The 20,586-nt window shown below is 39.0% G+C and overlaps 1 protein-coding gene across 1 annotated transcript; it reads right to left on the bottom strand.

Annotated features, from left to right (window-relative positions):
• Positions 1-116: 116 nt before the first annotated feature.
• On the bottom strand, positions 117-20,202 carry LOC145780812 (GRIP1-associated protein 1-like). Its single transcript, XM_082592454.1, has 18 exons — positions 20,078-20,202; positions 19,545-19,681; positions 16,876-16,990; positions 16,472-16,613; positions 15,798-15,955; positions 14,107-14,251; positions 12,362-12,560; positions 11,564-11,663; positions 10,852-10,998; positions 10,130-10,360; positions 9,300-9,512; positions 8,626-8,817; positions 8,007-8,180; positions 6,229-6,319; positions 5,311-5,441; positions 4,287-4,518; positions 3,672-3,847; positions 117-3,411 (listed from the first exon to the last, which is right to left on the bottom strand). The coding sequence occupies exons 1-18, from the start codon at positions 20,117-20,119 to the stop codon at positions 3,370-3,372; spliced, it is 2,667 nt and encodes an 888-aa protein (XP_082448580.1). The 5' UTR covers positions 20,120-20,202; the 3' UTR covers positions 117-3,369.
• Between the last annotated feature and the right edge of the window lie 384 nt (positions 20,203-20,586).

Below are 20,586 nucleotides of genomic sequence, written 5' to 3'. Positions count from 1 at the left end.
GTTGTCATAGCATATTCAGGACCGTTATGAAGATAATTTGTACCAGGTACAAATGTTGTCATAGCATATTCAGGACCGTTATGAAGATAATTTGTACCAGGTACAAATGTTGTCATAGCATATTCAGGACTGTTATGAAGATAATTTGTACCAGGTACAAATGTTGTCATAGCATATTCAGGACCGTTATGAAGATAATTTGTACCCGGTGCAAATCTTGGATCTCAAATCAAAACACTCCCAAGAAACGCACCCCACCCAAAGTATATGCGGTGGTTTCTTCAAGTTCTCAGGCCACTTGGAAAAGTTACAGCCCCCTAGAATCATCCAGGGCCCACAACTTCGCCCTGCCAACGCTACTAATCATATGACGTCATTCTATTGCTTTCATTCATCTCCACCTTTCATACAACATTTCATTTACGTAACTTAACGTGGAAAGTAAACGCACACACATCTTTGGCAACCATTAAAATAATGTGTTTCATTTTTTCTCTTGCCTTCAACCGCACTGCAGTATATAACATTGTAAATTTTATTTTGTATGTCATTCGCTCTGAGGATGCGCATTGTCATGGTGCGCGAAACGTCAGTGAAGCAATAAATCAACTTGTTTGTCTTTGCTTTTACTTTCACTTTCATCAGATGAACGCTGCGACCAGTGCTAGAAACGATAATTGTCCTGATGAACACCCAACCTTTTCAGTATTCAGCGCCACGATGATTCTGGTGACTCCAAGCAAAGGTCTTCATAAAATAATTGCACAACTGCAAGACTTGCATACGATGCTCTTGTAATTTGCCTCCAAGCGAGTTAGAACATGCGACATGGTAGAGATGAGCTACAGTACGATCTTAGAATTAAGCCGGAAAAAGTATTTATCAATGCTTTCGACTTAACAAAACGCACACTTCATGTTATTTTAGAAGCCTCCAATAAACTGATCCAGTGTTTGAAGATCAAGCCAGGGACCAACCATATAGTAGCCCAAACACAACTACTGATAGATATGAAGCTGACTATAATTCAGAAGAACCAAACTTGATGTCTTTGACCACCAGCGCAAAACAATCGGTCTCAGAATGGTCACAGTGGATTGGACGCAATGGAACAATTATATAACAATAATACTAACCTATGACGTCAATACACGGGTTTATGACCAACGCAAGAGACATGACGACATCAAATACTTTGCATTGTATGGGACAATTCGGGAGTGGAACTGCACTATGTTTGTAATGAGGCAATTTCAAGGACAAGAATGAGTGAAAAATTGAATGTAGCCAGCCGAGACTAGCGAACTTAGGGCTGTGGCTGGGCACTCCTGATTTAAGACAAACATGTCTGTGGGAATGTTGGATACAATTACTTGCTTCACTAAAAACATTTATAGTATGGGCCTGAAGTTGGAAGGATAAGATCTTAAGAATTTACTAAGTCGATGATTTTAATAGGACACTACAGCCCTCACAATAAAGCACAAATCAAAATATTGGTATCATTATGTTAACGTTTCGAGCACTGCATCAATGAGCACCCTCAGGCCAAACAATACGCCTCCCTGTTTTAATGGGAATAAATCTAATATTATGGCATAGATTTTTAAACAATAAACTTCATCAATATTCAGAGGCAATACTGACTCAGAGGATGCATCTGACGGAGTACACGAAACATGGATGGCATCATTGTTGTACCTATGACATCATAATAAAGCTTGTGACCAAATTGAAACAACAATTATCCGGAACAGTTGGGTACATAACAGCATGGCCATCACCGCATCAACCCAAGCGCAGTCAATACAAAGAAAACATATTCTGCCAATGTTAGATGCCGGAACTTCATAGAGGTTTAAAGTAAAAGGCGGTAGTTTCAAACCAGGTTGCCGGTGTTGATGGACCACAACACCGGAGCAACCAACAACATGGTGAGGTAACAATTCACTGGATGACCCCACCTAGGTCATTGTTTCATTGCTACCTTGGCTTTTACCAATCAGAAGCTGATAAAACATATTCAAGTCTTTAGCATGGTATTACTCATTGCTTACACACTAAAAGTCTATAACGTGTAATCACTTTTTTTGTAAATGCAACGATTGATGACGTAGGGGACAAATGGAACTTTCGGTTCTAAGGTCCAAACAAAGACGGCTGACATAGGTAGCATGGAACTGATAATGGTGCCCACTTCAACTGGTAGTATGGAACTGATAATGGTGCCCACTTCAGCTTGTAGCATGGAACTGATAATGGTGCCCACTTCAGCTTGTAGCATGGAACTGATAATGGTGCCCACTTTAGCTTGTAGCATGGAACTGATAATGGTGCCCACTTCAGCTGGTAGCATGGAACTGATAATGGTGCCCACTTCAGCTGGTAGCATGGAACTGATAATGGTGCCCACTTTAGCTGGTAGCATGGAACTGATAATGGTGCCCACTTCAGCTTGTAGCATGGAACTGATAATGGTGCCCACTTTAGCTGGTAGCATGGAACTGATAATAGTGCCCACTTCAGCTTGTTTAATTATATTTCATTTCCTAGACAACAAATCAGCCGTTTTTACATTGATTCAACGACTGATTTGCTGTCTGGGTTAGAACTTCCAAATATATTAAAGGTATTCAAAGATAAAAACATATAATCAGATAAAAATGGCAACACGACATACAGTCGTCAATCCAACGTACGTTAGCTTGGCGGGTGGGGGAGTCGCGCTTGATAAAAACTGGTGGGATTCTCTAGGTAAGAAGCGAACGTCAAAGAAATAAACGTACCTCGATGATGAGAACATGCAACGACAAAGTACCAGTGTATACTTGATAATACTATGACAGTTACATCACAAAGCACAAACACCGGGCTGGACACGGTCCTTGGTGTTGAACCAAGGAAGTTTGCTGAGCTGTCGGAACAATGGTCTGGCTTGCATTGCGACCACAACTCAGGAGAGTTTGCTTTAAGGAAGATTTAAAACATTTCATTAGCATTAAATGTAAACGTCTTGCGTAAAGATGAGATCTCAGATGTGCATTGTGCAAGGATGGAAAGTGGTTCACAAGTTTAAAGAGAAATTTCCCTGGAAATTGACTCGAGTTTTCAAGCTTATCCGAAAGCGCCGAGAGAAGTGCGTTTGCTTGGCTTGTTCCAACAATTTGTGACGCCACTTGTGATGTCATCACTCCGTGACGTCAACATTCGGAAAATTTCTGAACATCGCACCCATCCTCGCTTAAAGTATCAGGTGCGGATTAAGCGCATGATCTCGTAGAGAGGTCGAACTGTCACTTGTTAATAAACCGATCAAATAGAATTTTCTATAAAAATTGCACAGCGTAGGTTCATGGAAGCAATATGAGATCATTTCTTGTCGGCCAACAACTCTGACATGTTGGATAAGTCCTGAAAGCAAATAAGTTCATTCTATAATCAGCACGAGTTGAAGCAATGTAAAACATAGCGCCAGCTTTGACGTATTCTTCAAAACTATGTTATTGTTATACATACGAACTAAATACACGCATGTAACTTCCGAGATAAATACGATAATTGTAGTGAAAAAAAAAACGGTCGCAATCTTTCATGAATATTAAAGTAAATTCAAATTGGAACCTATCAAGGCGACAAGATTTGGGAATTGCAAAGTGACTTCTTAAACTTACTTGTTTGAGAGCTAAGTTTTTGGTCATCTCTTCCTCCAACATCCGGGTTAGTTTGCGGTTGAGCTCTCGGATGTTAGTGACATCAACGTCTTCTTGACCAGTGATGATGCTCTTCATGCGGTCGCTAAACTTCCGGGAGCCAAGTTCCTCTTGGGAAGACCTGGCTTTGTGATGGTCTAGAAACGAAGAGGAATTACGTTGCTGGGAAGCAAAACGTCATGAGGTAGAATATGTTACCTTTATTTGTTACGTAAGCAGCAAGTAACAAAGCCAGATGGTGTGAAAGTACAGTTTTATTAATTTTAAACTTTCCGCTAGAAAGTTATTTTTTGCTTTGGCACTGCATTGAACCAAGGAAACAAGCCTCCAATTAGAAAGAGTATTTGTATTACTAGGAAGGCAAGTGAAGTCTTCCAGAACACGATAAACTTTTACCACCGTAAATGATGATGAAGCACTTTGCAATGTAATGGTTAGGTCATTGTGATGTGGGGATGCGTGGCACAAGCTGAACAGGGGTAGCTATTACATGAAAGTGACTTGTGTCGCAATGAATGTAACGAATGCCAAGAAAAACTTAATGTAAAGCAAGAAGGTGGCACAAACAAACTCCACCTGTCCGAGTGTGGTGAACATATTGCTGAAGTAGTTTTGTTTTTTCGAGCAACTCATCCGCCATCGCTCCAGCGCTCTCCTCCAGGTGACGCACTTGCTCCTCCAGGTTCCACTTGTCCTGCTGCAGGGCAGTCACTCGGCCCAGCAGGTCCCGACTCTCGGCCTTGCTCACTGGGGCGACTGGAGCGGGGGTGGCGCTACTTTTTGAGCCCGACAATCCACCACTTCCTGTCTGCAATGCCAACAACATCAAAGTTACATAACTTAACGTTTCTTCCACAATATTGTTACCCAGACAGTACGTAGGCCATCTTTTACATTGATTCAACGTCTGCAATGACTGATTTGCTGTCTGGGTAGTTTCCAACAAATTCTAGTATTTTCTATCTTGGCTCCAGAAAATATGAGACGAGTAGTTAGCATCAAACTGTTCACATCCTACTTCTATGACAGATGTTGTAGCATTGGCGGTGAGTCAAAATGTTGTAAAACAAATTTCTTACCCTAACAAGTAAAACAAATCCAGGAATAATAATAACAACTTGTTACGTCAAAACTAGGCATCGACGACCAGTCGACCACATACTGATGTTCCTGAGGACAAGCGACGAACTCGCGCTCTTTCGAAGGGTCTCAAACCAACACGGCCAAGGTTACAAGTAAGACTGATCGTCCTGTTTCGGTATCAAGCACGTCATAACGTTCGCGTTTAGTCGCTTCTACCTTTTTCTAGGCTTCTACGTTTGGTATAAGTTATATACTTTTTCGTTAAAATGGTCAGAATAAAAACAAACTGAACACTAGGATGTTTCATATTTTCACCATTTTAGATTAATATGACGTCATAAAGATGTGGGGCAAGGCCCTTGAAGTTCTAAACACCAGAATTTTTACGTATTATGAAAACTGCTTCTTGGAAAGTGACAGAAGTGGTGTCAAAATGAGCATAAGAGATGATTTCCTATGACGTCTTCTCGGAATCGGAAGCTGTTTCTTGTGTCTGTGATACATTGGTTGAACCGACCTGTGATGTGGAATCGGAACTGGTCTGTTTGTTTGGCGAGATGAAGTCGCGAAAGCTGAAAGAAGATACGGAACTGCCATCTCCTCCCGTCGTATCCTTCGTGTCGACCACTTGAAGGAGCTCATCTAGATCTACAGGATATAACTGGTTTAAACCGGTTTGGAAAATTTACAATGGATTAATTAATCAAGTCACTTTCAGAGCAATAATAGCGGCAAGATCAAGCAAAGATGGTCATTTCGTGGGTTGTACGATTGAGTTTTGCATTGAATTTGCACGGAGCAACTCATAATCTTTTGCATTGAGTTTGCACGGAGCAACTCATAATCTTTTGCATTGAGTTTGCACGGAGCAACTCATAATCTTTAACAAGCGGAAACGTAACACTTCAAGCACGTGACCTGTCTTACGTCACTGGTTCAAAGCTGTTTTACCAGCAAACGAAACTGCCAGAAATAAGTTATCTTTATACAATAATCAACATTCATGTAAAGGAAAAAGGCAAGTTGAGGAGGAAAGCAGCAAGGTGGGGTGGGCTTGACAAGAGAAGACGCGTTAGACAGATCGATGTGGAGGCAGGGTGTGAAGGCGATTGCGACACTTGGAGGTGAATCCGGCCACCCTTGTTAACAGGGACATCACCAGATTAAAACTGGACTACTACTACTACTAACAACAAATAATTTATTTTCACACGAGTCAGTTCAATCATAAACAGTTAAAATTCGATTTCGATCAGCTGGCAGCAGATCATCTTCAGTTAAGCTTATTCAAATAGAATCCAACATTGTTGTGGGTTTAACACCTGGATATTTCATTTTCTTGATTCCTGTAACACTCGTGGAAATATGCCAATCGTGACGTAAAACCCACAGAGAGAGTGTCATGCAACGTCACAACTTATTTGTGGATACATACTTGAATTGCTTGAAGACATTTCTCCGAGCTTCTCTTGCAACTTCTCGTTTCGCTTACGTTCGTTAACCAGTTGTCGCTTCAAATCTTTTAACTGAAATTGCAACAACGTCGTGGTGCAAAAGACTAAATGATACTCATTAGAACTCATATGCGGGTCGCCGTCGTGTCCCAGAGAGCAAAATCCGTCATTTTTACATTGATTCAACGTCTGCAGACCTTGAATCAATGTAAAAATGACGGATTTTGTTCTCTGGGGTGAGCCTCTGAGGCCGAGGGTCTATCCTTTTGTCACCCAAGATGCAACTAGGAAAACGTATCGCTTTGATAGAATCGGAGGAATGACACCACCACATGGAGGATATAGTAAGCAAGTAACATCACACGAGGAAAGGTCTTGCAATCCAAGTATGTAAAGCAAAATGTCTTTCATCGTCTTACTTCAACTTAGTTTTTATGTTAGATACAGAAAGTGCCGGGGCACGTCTTTTAGGTGCAGACAGTTAGGTGCCTGCTAAATAGGTGCGCACATTGTGGCGTCAGGATATTTAGATGCTATTCCCAGTAAAGTTTATTTCATTAGGTGCTTGATGGTAATACTGCAGATAGAGGCGTACGCAAGATCTTCTCAAGAGAGAGGCATAGATTTTGTATTTAAAACAAACAATATGATACAACGCCCTTGACGTCTCGCATGTACTTAACACAGTGAACCACGCGTATTGAGGGTACGTTCAGTGGGATACGCAGGATTTTGTTACTGGGGAAGGAGGCATTCGATGTAATTTGACATTTTTGATCAAGAGTAGCTTAATGCTACTTTATAGACTGACCAAAGTCTAAGGTAGCTGATACTATCTGTTGGTAAAACATAAACTCTCACGCTCTTTGCGTATGTCACTGTAGTGTACTATGTATGCATTGAATTATTATCAGAGCAAATTAAATCAAATATAGTAATAACTATATTTGATTTAATTCGCTCTGCTTTGCTTAGCATTGAGCACTTTTTGTAATATTAATAGTTTTCATTGTTTTGAATTATTATCAGATATGTCAATATGAAAAGCATTATAGGGCAACGTCATGAGCCTAATTAAAGCACGAATTAAATTTCTCTGTGAAAGTTTAAATATCCGAAAAAGTTAAAGTACCGCATCCTGTATGTTTGTGGTACCACAAAGCGAACTCTCTACCAAAGTTTAAATATGGAATGCAATTTATTACGGTAGGTTTGCGTCGGCGAAAACTTTATCAATAAATTATTCAAGTTTCCAAACATGCCTGAGTTCACTTGTACTTGCATATTATTATTCAGGCACTGCGCTCTGATATGTTTCAAAGTGAAATTCACTTTGTAACAGCGGGGAGAACTGCAGCATAATCAAGCATTTCTGATGAATTTGACCTACCGAATAACGCCTAAATGACAAGGCGCCACAGTGCACCGCGCCTAAATATCCTGTTGCCACAGTGTGCGCACCTATCTGGCAGCACCTAACTATCTGCACCTAAAAGACGTGGACTGGAAAGTGCTACAACTCATTTGGTTTACAAGGGCCTTGTTGATATTAGTACAGTACACGCGGTGTAGGCAGATGTAATATATAAGCAGTACTGGTTGGCGAAAAAAGAAGTATTTTTGAACCCAAATAAACAACTTTTTCTTACAGCTACGCAAGCTGCACAGACAACAACGACTATTTTGTGTTGTAAAAGTTTTTGTTGGTAACGGGCGCATTGGTACAGCTAGTAGAATAAGCAGTAAGCACACAACTCACCGCAGCATGTCCTTTCTTCTCAACTAACTTTTGCTTGCTCACTTCATCTTTGACCTCTTGCTTCAACTGGATGATGATCTCATCATACTTAGTGGATTCCTGTCTCTCTTCCTCAACTCTGCGCTCCGCTTCAGCAACGAGAAGATCCTTTGAGGCTACCTCTTCTCGGATTTTCTGGAAGAGTAGATTAGTAATCGTGTTTTATTTTACGTCTACTGCAATAACATGGTACAGTGCGAGTCACAGATGCAACACAAGAAACAACTGGAAGTAGTTTAGGACATGCAGTCATCGATTCAATTGCTCTCAATATTTTAGCATGCTACTAAGTGTACTGCAGAGCACAGTCGCGTGCGATCTGCCGACAGTGCAATTATTAGTGTACGGCACAACATTGTGTATAATAATCCTAACATGCTTATTGTTTATCTTCAATATGTAAAAGAATCTCATCAAAATAGTCCATTCTGAAGTACTTGAAGACACCTGAAGTTTGATAGGCTACACAATACACATTTTACCAGAATTTAAAAACATGCTTCGGGGGTTTCACAACACCTTCTGGGATGAAGCTTCAGGTGCCGTTTTCTGCGTTTGAGGCTACTACTGAGGTACCTACCTCGAGATCACGTTGGTGTTTTTTCTTCAGTTTTTCAAATTCCTTCTCGTGTTCTTCCTGTTTGGTCTCAGCCAACTTTTCAGCATCCACCAGCGCTCTCTCGAACCATCCCTTTGAGTTTTCCAAAGACGATACATTGGCCTGCATGTCTCTCATCTGCTGCTGGCAGGTGTCAACCTCTCTCGTCTTTGCCTTTAATAAAAATCGAAAAAAATTCTCGTCTGTGTATCGTTTAGGTAAAGATGGTCCCATGTCCTATACTTGATCCAAGCATCAGGGGAAAGTAAGGTTCTCATTATAACCAGCCTTATGCACTAACGAGAGGAGGGTGGCCAGTTCCTTTCTCTCGGTCGTCTTTCCTTCAGCAATTATCATCACCAATTTATCAAACCCTGGGTAAAGGTGAGCAGTGCTTTTCAACAACCAGCTGAAGCCGGGAGTCGAACCAGGATTGCATGATTGGAAAACGAGCGCCGTATCCACTGAGCCATCCCACTGTCGCAGTTGATAACAGTAAACAAATTTTATTTATGCTCTGTTTTTCTCATATTGCATTAATGTAATATGTTCTGCTTGTTGACGGCTTTATAGTAGAAGTATTCAATTGTTGGAAAAAATGTCTTGTTTTAAAACCATCAGCGCAGTTTAAGAATGGTTTTGCATTTGACACTTACCCTGTCCTGGTGGTTCATTCTAATGAGTTCTTGCTCCTGTCTTTTGCAGGTGTGCTCAAGAGCCTTTATCTTCTCTTCATAATTATCTTTTGTGTTTTTCGTTGTTGCCTCATACTCCTGTTTCAAAGAGGACAATTGGGTCGAAAACTTGGCATTGTTCTCCTGGGACTCCACCGCCTGAGTATCCATCACTTTCTTCCGCTTCTCCGCCAGCTAGGATATAATACAAAAAGATGAGGAGTAACACGTTCATGGAGAAGCCTACCACTAACACATGGATTGAAGTTTGGTGAGGGAATCTTCAACTTCGTAGTAGATTCGATTTAGATTAAGATGTTTTAGATATTGACGTTGAAAACTAGAAATGTTGAAAATACATCAGAAATAACAATAAAACTTTCACAAGTTCGACCCCAACAATAACAATTCCTATTTACAATGCAGCTTGGTTGAAACTTAAATGCTTACTTGTATCACAATTTTGATCAGTTTGTTCTTGCCGAGTATATACTCTATGCAAACAAGAATAGCGACAGACACTGAAGCCATACCAGCCGATTTTCTTACCACTGTGGTATGAAAACAAGCAACCAGTTGTAACCCCAAGACAAAAATACAAAAAGGGATTTTATCTCGCTATATTAGAAGTAGTCGGAGCAGTGGACTATAGTATAGCGAGTATATTGCACAGTGCAGATCTGAGCTTTTAACTCACATTAATCGGGAGCAATTCAAAGAAACACTTTACGCTTTCTCTATTCAACGTACGCTTCATAGTCTAAAACATTGCCACATTGCGTAAAAACATCATTGGGAAACCCGACGCTAACCTCCTTAGCCTCCGTCAGTTCCCTGCGTAGCGCGTCATTCGATTGTTCGACCTGGTCCACGCGCTGCAGCAGTGCACCACTGGCGCGCGCGTTCTCCTCAAATTTAGTGATTGCGTCATCTTTCTCCATCGTCGCCTTCTCACGTCGAGAGTCCATGGATGCGATGCGCTCCTCCAACGCTTTCACTCTGGACGAATGTTCAGACCGTTCGGTTTCATACGACCGAAATTTCTATGAAAAGAAACATACAGAATACAGATAGTCGACGTCGTTACTTGTTGTCACAGAAAATGCCACATTTAAAAAAATCAGACTCAGTGTTCACCCTGAATGCACTCATACAAACAACAACCTTCGTGGCCATACCCAGATACGTATGGACTGATGAGGCCAGAAGGCCGAAACGGTGTGCCACCATCTGCAGTTATAGACCCAAAATGAAGTATGTTAGATTTTTGTTTACAAAACATTCATATTTTTTTAGCAAGAGCTACCCCTTAAATTTAAAGCTCTAAAAAGATATAAATTTATAAACTTGTGTTTGAAACGCTGCATTGTCAAAATAATTGCAAAGCGCACCATTAAAGAGCAATCAGTGCTTGCATGAAGATAACGGGTTTCTAAAGATTCACAAAATTCGTGAATGAGAACAAAATGCAAAGCCTAAAAACAGAATTTTTTTCGGTTCAACATTTTTATTCTACTCATTTTAATCAACTTACCTCTTCCTCCTGGTGCAACAAGGACTTCAATTTGTTTATCTCTTCCACCAGTTGACTTTTATCTTCCTCTAATAACTTGGCCTGTGTTTGAAAGCTGCCAACGCTGCTCTGCTGCCTCTCAAGCAGATTGTGGGCGTTCTGCAAGGCCTGAGGAAACATAACTGTAAAATTAACTACGGAATTTAGATATATTAAGTAAGCTGCCTTATTCGCGTGTCACACGGCCGTAGCCCAGAGCATTACACGCCAGTTCTTGCTCTATCGTTAAATTTGGCCAAGTCTTTTGCAGAGCATCCTACTTTCAGACCATGGTATTCGAGCAGATGTTGCATCGTTTGCTCCAGTCTGATTATTGCAACTTGTGCATTTACAACATACCTGAATTAAAATTAACTACCGAATATACAACTATAAGTAAATGAAGTTTGCAATATGACTTATGAGGCTGCCAGACGATTCGTGTTAGCAAAATCCTGGTGCTTGGTGAAACTTACTGAGAAAAAATTAACCACTTGTACAGACATTTTTGTTAGATTGACATTTGCCTTCCCAAAGTATCGCATCCACATGAAAGATGCTCCAAGGTACCAATGATACAAATAAAACATAAATAACATTTTACGTCTAATTTTATACTTTCTTCACACAAGCAGACAAATTATTCCAACAACCGAGCGAAATCGACTTGATGACGTCACAACCGCATACCCACCTTCCCCAAGGAGGAAGTTTCATTCTTTAGCTTTTCGACTTCGCACTGAAGAGTCTGTTGGGATGCATCGTGCTGGGAAGACAGTTCGGCCGATTTTGCCCTGCAAAATGTTTAGAAGTAATTTTGATGCCAGAATTGCTTAAAGGCCGAATGATATCTTACCATCCATTAATTAAAAGGAAAAGAAATTCCACTAAAACTTACACAAACCCACCCGACAAACGTCAAGGCCAAAATTTGTTACAGTATCATTTTAATTACGGTAATTATTATTAGGAGTTTTTAGATATGCATGAACGGAGCATGCTTACTCAATCAGAATGACTAAATCTAAGAAATTGCTTAAGACATAGCTCGTGTTAACAGCAGAACTAACTCTTCACGACTTTAATTCACCATATCAGCATGTTGCACTTCTTCCAATTGATACTCTACACATATCAGTGGTTCACTTCTCAACCTTGTTATTTAAAAACAAACCTCGATTGCAGAAGGATTGAAAAATCAAATAAAACTATTGACAAAAGCTCTAGTGATGACAAAGTGGAACATTAAAATAAATTATATATAATATAACTGAAACTTGTTACTTGTTATCAAGTTGGTAAAGATGTGGAGTAATTTAGCAAAACCATCACCCTCCACGATCTTGAACGAAACCATCTAACTTTTAAAAGTCAAAAAATAAAAATCACTGGAGCCCGATCTAACGCGCCAAGCATCTGATAACAAATCAATAGTTATAGCAAAACAATCTTGGTAATAGTTTAGCAGCCAACGTTTTGACTTGGCACTCACTGGAATTCTGTTATGAACTTCTCCTTTTCTTCCTGCAGAGCTAAATACAAAGCTTGCTTGCGATCAAGCTTCTCACGGAAGGCATCGGCCTCACTGGCCAGTGCTCTGTGTTCTCTCATGTGGCTGCTCCGTTCATCTTCAAGTGCTTTCTCAAGCAACATCTTTTCTTCTCTTTCTGTCTCGTACTTGACATGAACGCCTGAACACACCGAGTCATGAGCACGCGGTTTTTGAAATCCTTGTGAGTGAAATAAGGTCAAGTTTTTCAAGGATATTTGTATACCATATGGCCAAAATATTGTGGTGAAATATGGTGGGAAACCTTGTTAAGCGGAAAGCACAATAACAATTCATACGCCGTCTATTAAAGTGCGTCAAGATTCATAAAGTACTAAGTCAAATAACCATTTCTTAAAATTCTTCATAAAAAAAAACAAAAAAACACAACCGTAATAAAAACACAAAGCTGCACATGATACAGTAACTTGAAATAGATAACAAAACTACGGTACGCGTCATCATTGATACAATATGTACAATTGTACAATAACATCCTAGTAACACATTGGCCCAGGTGAATATGAAATGGGTGAGATGAAACATGGATGAAACCTGGGGGAGGCATTCAGTCATAAATCATGCAGACTACGCATGATTTCACGTACTTCGTCACTACGTTGGGAGGAGTATTTGACAAAAACTACAAAATTGAGAGATATAATCATTGCACATCATATGCAGGGCTTCTGTGGTTACACTAAGTGTAGACATACCATATCTTTGCGGTGCCACAAAACGCTTTTCTTATACGTTTATCAACCTTAGAACAGCATTTAGCCATCTTTTCCCATTCATTGGAATGCTAGTATATCAACGATAATGTCAGACACTGCAGACGTTTTTCTGCCCCTGGACAGGTTAATGATGAAAAATGATGCGGTTGCACAAGTAGGAGAGGAAGTAGACGTCAACAAAAAAAGCCAATGGTCAAGGCGGTCTGATGAGATCAGTTACTAAAATTTTCTCAAGTAAAATCGCTTCCAAGGTTCAGAAGTTTTGAAACGAAAGGAGGCAATAAAAGTGGATTGTAAACAAAAAAATTAAAAAGCAAATATAACCCCGCCCAGTATCACAGACGCTGTGTGAGGATGGAAAGCACGTAAAAAGGTTAGTAGAAAACATACGACGATCCAAAATGAGACAGTCAGAGATTTTTGTAAAAATCATCGAATTATTATACCAACGCCCAACATAACAGAATTGTTCCTTTTTTTGTCAATTTTATGTCATATGCTACCATCAGCACAACCTGCAAACCTCAAAACAGTTCACATGGTTGGTAGGCCAATCATGGAGAATATACGCCGGACACTAGAAACTCAAGATATTGGGGTCTAAGTTGTGGCACCTTTTGCAAGATTCATCTCGAGATGAGGGATACTCTACCAACAAAAAGTCAAAGCCTATGTCAACTCAGCAGCTCCTAAATTGTAAATACCGCTGTCGCATCACCTCCAGAGTTACCAGACAACAACTGCTATATATTTCTTTATATCATTATAACGCCTGGCGGTGTTAAAATGCGAAGGCATTATCCTAACAAAATTAGGTGATAATTTCCTTCACTGGATCGGCCCTCCCTCAGCATGCCCATTGCCCATGCAATTTACAAGAACAAGCAGGAGTGTTTAACAAATACTTTTATTGAAAGCATGAGTGTTGTGTCTACGATAGCACACATCTACCTTCATATTCGCTCAGTTGCTGCTTCAGTCTTTCACATTGAGCTTCTGCATGGAGTAGCCGCTCGTCTGCTGAAGTCGTGGTCAGAGGATGACTATCAATGGTCTGATCGGTTCCATTGTTCTCAATATTTATATGATCTTTGCTCTGTGGAGTAGGCAATGGTGGTATATCATACAATTTATACCATGACAAAATTCGAAGTGCGAAGAAGACATCCCAGTCAAGAAATAACAATGCAAGTTTAACTATATATATATTCCCCATTGCATTTGCCGCATCTTTGCGCTGTTTGCATGACCCATGACTTGTTAGTAAGTACAAGGAAACACCAATTTTGGGCTGGTAAAAACACAGACAATGTCTCCCTAACAAAAACAACCCATCGGTAGCAGCAAGGGGTCTGCTACTATTCGGCGAGTCCGATTCGGCTAATCCGATTCGGCGAGTTCCCTATTCGGCGAGTTTTTGAAATTTTATTTTTGAAAGGGAATTATCGGGTACCGTAGCCTAAATATAATTGCCGTTTTTACATCGTTAAACGTTGAAATCGTGCAGAAAGGAATAAAAATTAAATGTTTGAACTATTAAATTAAAATTCGTTATGTCAGTTCAGTTGAGTTGTTTTTATTTCTGACCATCATATCAAAAACAATACACGTCAACATAGCAAAGGTAGAAGCGACAAAACGCGAACGCTAAAACGTGCTTGAATTCGTCATGTCCGGTCAGTTGTTTTTATTTTTGATCATGACATCAAAAACAATTCACGTCAACATAGCAAAGGTGTAGAAAGAGGTAGAAGCGACAAAACACGAACGTAACGTGCTTGAAATCGTCATGTCAGTTGTTTTTATTTTTGATCATGATATCAAAAACAATACACGTCAACATAGCAAAGGTGTAGAAAGAGGTAGAAGCGACAAAACACGAACGTTAAAACGTGCTTGTGACCGAAGTAAGTTATTGAGTTGAAAGAAATTTGGCACGGTCGCAACACCTTGGACTTAACACCTTATCTTAGGTACCCGATAATTTCCTTTCAATCCAAGCTGTAGGCCACACATTTGTTGATCCAAACTGATCATTTTAACTATTCAAAAGTACTAACTTATACATATAAACATGATTTTTTTTTGTAACATTTTCTTTTTTTTATTTTCCCTTCACATCTTACATTTTTCTGAAGGTGTTGCGACCGTGCCAAATTTCTTTCAACTCAATAACTTACTTCGGTCACAAGCACGTTTTAACGTTCGTGTTTTGTCGCTTCTACCTTAAAAACAACTGAACGGACATGACGAATTCAAGCACGTTTTAGCGTTCGCGTTTTGTCGCTTCTACTTTTGCTATGTTGACGTGTATTGTTTTTGATATGATGGTCAGAAATAAAAACAACTCAACTGACGAATTTTAATTTAATAGTTGAAACAATTAATTTTTATTTCTTTCTGCACGTTCAGCGACGTTAAAACAATGTGAAAACAGTTAGGCTAGGGTACCCGATTATTCCCTTTCAAAAATAAAATTTCAAAAACTCGCCGAATAGGGCACTCGCCGAAAAAGGCTCTCGCCGAATAGGGAACTCGCCGAATCGGACTAGCCGAATCGGATTAGCCGAATCGGACTCGCCGAAACGGCCATTCCGAGCAGCAAGCACCTAAACTTGCAGCAGCTATGATTTACCACTAACCTCAATGACATGTTCATTTGTTGATGCATCATTAGTCGAAAGTGGATCTTTTTCGTTAGGTTGTTCATCATGGGTGGAGGTGGAAGTTGGTGTCAGTTTTTGTTGTTTAACCAAATCCATGTGTTGTTGTAGTTCTTCCTTATGCTTAAGTTGAATGCCTACAATGAACAGTCACATGATTTCTCAACAAAAATAGACTGTTCCCCTGGACATGAATGCACAAGAAACTTTTAGCAGACTCTTCTTTGATGTGTCCGCCACAATCTCCAAGGAAATCAAAGCCACATTATTGTGACATGAACGAAATCGCATTCTGAAGTTTTTGTTTGTCGCCTAATAGAATAACCGGAATGGCCCGTTTCGGTGAGTCCGATCCCTTAACGGGGGATTTTTTCAATTTTTTTTTTAAATTATCGGGTACCGTAGCCTAATTATCATTGCCGTTTTAGGGTTAGGGGTTAGAGGATAGAAACTCACCGAATCGGACTCACCGAATAGTAGCAGACCCAGAATAACAGACTAAAAAATACTGCCAATAGCGTAGCAATTAGCTGCAAGGAATCAATTACTATCTTCAATATAAACAATATAGAAGCTTGAGCCATCAACAACAGCTTAATAATGACTTGGAAATGTGATGGTCAGATTTTTTAAATGATGCAACAAGATTTTACTTTCAATGCTGTTTTTCAATGCTTTGTTTTCAGCTTGCAATCTCCGCAGGTCAGAGCCTGATGACGAGTCTGGTGCAGTGCTTCCACCTTCTCTTTTCATTTGTTGATTTTCTTTTTCCAAATTGTCAACAGAAATAGTTAACTAAAATATATATTGTTGATTAAAATTACAATCTTGAGGCAAAGCTAACAAAACATAACGGGATTATAGATCAGTTTCAAGATGGCAAAATCTGTCCATTTGGAGTAGATAATTCAGTGTCTGCAGATGTTATGTTTTATTAGCTGAGGTTCATCATTTAACATAAGGTGAAGGTAGGTCTACAAAAAAAAGCTTGAATATGTGCCGTTCCTACTATATTATACAGATCATAACACCAATTCTATGAAAAAATACCAGTTACTTTGGTAAGTTCTTGCATTAAAGTTTGGTTTTGTAATGAAAATTCTTCTTCCGTTTGTCGTAATAAACTTTCATATTCCTGGGCTTGCTTGCTTTTGTTCAATGTTGAAAGAGCTCTAAAACATAAAAGTTCTCAATGACTACTTCTTCCAAAAAGTTCACCTCGAGGTAAATGTAACATATTTATTGGCAAATGGTGTAAATAATTACTATCTACGAAAGGAAAACCTATCTTGAACAGCTGCAAAGACAATTTAACAGGTGTGCCTACTGCCTTTGGAATGAAGACGCTTTAAACTACAAATGCAGACCTCCTAACCAGTTAACCTGGTTAATTTGGTAACCAAACACCAGAAATACCGGTGTTTGATCAAAGTGCTATATATATAGCCCATACAGTACATCAATTGATGATTTAATGCATTTGCCTAGGTTTTAATAAAATTGTAGTAATGTGAAATTATGCTGAAACTTTAAAGCTAAAAAGTAAGTTTATTTTCCTAGAAAGTGTAGATATTCACAATAAATCACAATTCTATTTGAATAAGGACCTTTTTATGATCCCCTTTTAGGCTGAAACAGGTTGTCAAGGGTTTAGAGAGTAATAGGGGAAGGTCGGGACCTGCGAGCCACTTTTTTCTTTTAGATGCATATCTTCTACGTTTCTCAAAATTTTTCTTTAAAAATTGGTTTTGCAATGCCTTGTAGTGCTACCTACTCTACAGCAAAAGCACAAGTTATTATTTCAGCAAATGTTTAATTTACGCTCAAAAACATAAACACGCGCCAAGCGGCTTATCGCACCCCACATGTGGGGAGCGATAAGCCACAATTAGGGATGGGCAATTCAGAATAATTCACTATTCCAGAATTATTCCGGAATACTAAATCGAATCCAGAATCGAATCCAGAATACCGAATCCTATTAACTTCTGGGCTCCAGCAACGCAAAAAGTAAAAAAATTCATGCAATGTTTATTTGCAAATTTGGACACAAAAGGAACACAATCAAAGTAGATGTTTATTGTAGTGCAACACATCAAGGGCTACGGCATTCCAAATTACTGCAAGACAAACGAGAGCCGTTTTGCCAGATGCTGCTTGACACCAAAAAGTAACTAAAATTTCACCAGCTATTTAAAACACCCTAAATAAATCAATTTCGCCTAAAATACACATGGTTTTTAAGACGTAAGACACTGCCATCACGCATACGCAAACCTCTTGCAAAACGTTTTCTATGCGAGCAGGGATTATTCGCTAAAAAATTAAAAAAAATTTTTTGAAAAAATTGAGTGGGAAAAATTTCACCAAAAAGTTGTCTGGTTTCAAGGTCAAAAAGCTTGGCACCAAAGACCTTTAAATTTCACCAGAACTTTTTAATTTGGTATCCTACTTTCCCATCTGGCAACGTTGAACGGGAGCGCAGCTTAGTTGCCGTCAAGCCCGCACTGGAAAAGCATCGCTCGGTAGAAGCTGATTGGCAAGTATGCTGAGATATTTCAGAGCCAACTCCTTTAGCAGGGACATCTGCTCAATTCTATCGCAGTGTCGCATACGCACGTGAATTGAAAAAAAGCATTGCACAATTGTGCATGTGTACAAAGCGTGAAGAAAATTGCGCGCTTAGTTTCTTTGATTGCTTATGCGAGCGAGTGACGTAGGGATGCATGCGCCGTGCGCGCAACCACTTGCAAAATGTTTTTGAAAGTGCGAATGGCGTCAGAGCAAAAAAAAAAGAGAGTAAACCACACTTTTTTCAGTGCACTGTCTCAAGCTGACAGGTTGGACAAGACTTATGCATATCTTTAAAACCGAATCTTATTACCCGGTTTTATAGCCATTTTGGATTCGAATAGTTTAGGATCCGAATCCTTCTGGATTCGGTATTCTGAATTGCCCATCCCTAGCCACAATTGCGATAAGCCAAAAAATGTAGTATTTTAGCAAATAAATCACTTCGCCATATCAAAAATACAATTCTAAAACATACTGTAATTATTTATGTGTGAAATCAATCTTCAAGCCAGCTTCCAAGCTTTAAATTTTGAAATAAACGATAGAGAATTTTCAAATGATTCCTTGGGATGAGTTGTCAGAATTTTCATGTAAAATAGCATAATTAATAGTTGCAAACAAAACAAAAGTCAGAATTGTGATATATCCTAATGGAAAGGTGTGAAAACAAAAAAATGATGTCATATGACACTTTAACATCTACTATCACAGGCACTTGTCATGGCTTGTAGGTCCCAACACAAGGTGACTCAAGGCTCCCTACCTGATCGTTCAGAAATGAAACAACAGCTGAAAAAAAACTAACATTGCTATCTAAAAAACTTTTAGCTTAATCTCATCATAAATACATCACCTACCACTACAAAAAAGTTCATGAACATTTCTTGCATAACAAATGAGTTATTTTAAAACACATTCAGCCAAAAAAAAATACTTTTTTAACCCAAAACCTATAAATCCTCTTTGCACCTTCATTTTTAGTACAATTTTAACCAAAAGATTGTGGGAAAGTTATCCAAGCATAAAAAATATAATGACATAAAAAATGCAAAAAGAGTAGTTTACATTTAAAAAAAAACGGGGGTGGATTATGGCTCCCACCATGATCATGGGTCCCGACCTTCCCCTACCTATATTTGATTTAATCATTACCTTTTCATTTTAACTTGTTTGTTTAATTCTTTTTCCACCTTTACCTCTCGATCTGTGACATCTTTCAATTTTATGCTCAGTTTTTTATTTTCATCTTTAAGTTGATAATTTTCAGTCCTCATCTCTATAATTTGAAGCTGAAAATATAAATTCAGGAAAGCAATTAACAAATACAAATATCATACCAAGTTCTGCTAGTGTTTCACAGAAGAAAATTGGGAGCTGATTACAAGTCTCCTTCCTGGTAAAAATTCCATGACGTCATAGACAGGAATCGGTCAAGACAAATGGATTGAAGTGTGTAAACAGTAAAGTAGTTTCACCCTATATGTTTGGTTGATTCCTGTCTAAGACGTCATGGTACGTTTTTACCAGGGCGGATACTTGTACCAGAAAGTTGGTAGAAATAACTAATCAGGAAACTTGGTCACAATAAATAAAACAGTTGATGAAGATGATGGAATTACAATTACATGGCTGGACCTTGATCAAGTGGTATATATATATAATAATTAAATCAGATTAGGTTTTACCTGCATGCGATGAAACTCTTCATCTGACAAAGCACGAGACATTGCGACAGCAACTTCTTTCAATGTGCGGTGAAGCAAACAGAATATCAATTAATCTAACACAAATGTGACCAGTTAAAATATTGCATTCATCCTATAAATTCTAACATTAAGTGCACTACAGAGCACTAAATAATTGCTCAAAAACTGTAAAAAAATATTAAATGGATCGTTGCTTTAACACAATAGCAGCAGCAATGAGCACAGAAGCAGCGATGGGATGGCATAGCGAAAAAGATGCTGCCTTTCCAATACAATGATGGTTTAACACCTGGCTTAAGCTGGTTGTGGAAGAAGGATGCAACCTAATTCGTACCATGAACAATTCGTACCGTCAGTTCGTACCTTGAAAAGATTGAGAAAAAAAATTAAAAAAAGCCGAAGTCGCTGATCGCAGTTTCCACAAACATATTAAAATTTTCCGCAAACAAACAAAAACTCTGGACCATTACCAGAAATTTTAAAATGTT

Source organism: Aplidium turbinatum, chromosome 12 (genome assembly GCF_918807975.1).
Source record: "Aplidium turbinatum chromosome 12, kaAplTurb1.1, whole genome shotgun sequence".
Taxonomy (NCBI): domain Eukaryota; kingdom Metazoa; phylum Chordata; class Ascidiacea; order Aplousobranchia; family Polyclinidae; genus Aplidium; species Aplidium turbinatum.
The sequence above is the reverse complement of the archived record's forward strand: the minus strand, read 5'-3'. Positions and strand labels throughout refer to the sequence as shown.

Coding starts and splice junctions, on each gene's coding strand:
- LOC145780812 (XM_082592454.1), bottom strand. CDS start 20,119: ATGTCTCGTGCTTTGTCAGATGAAGAGTTTCATCGCATGCAG. Junction 10,999..11,563: donor AAACTTCCTCCTTGGGGAAG/GTGGGTATGCGG, acceptor ATGTTTCCTCAG/GCCTTGCAGAACGCCCACAA. Junction 8,818..9,299: donor GAATGAACCACCAGGACAGG/GTAAGTGTCAAA, acceptor TTTTTATTAAAG/GCAAAGACGAGAGAGGTTGA.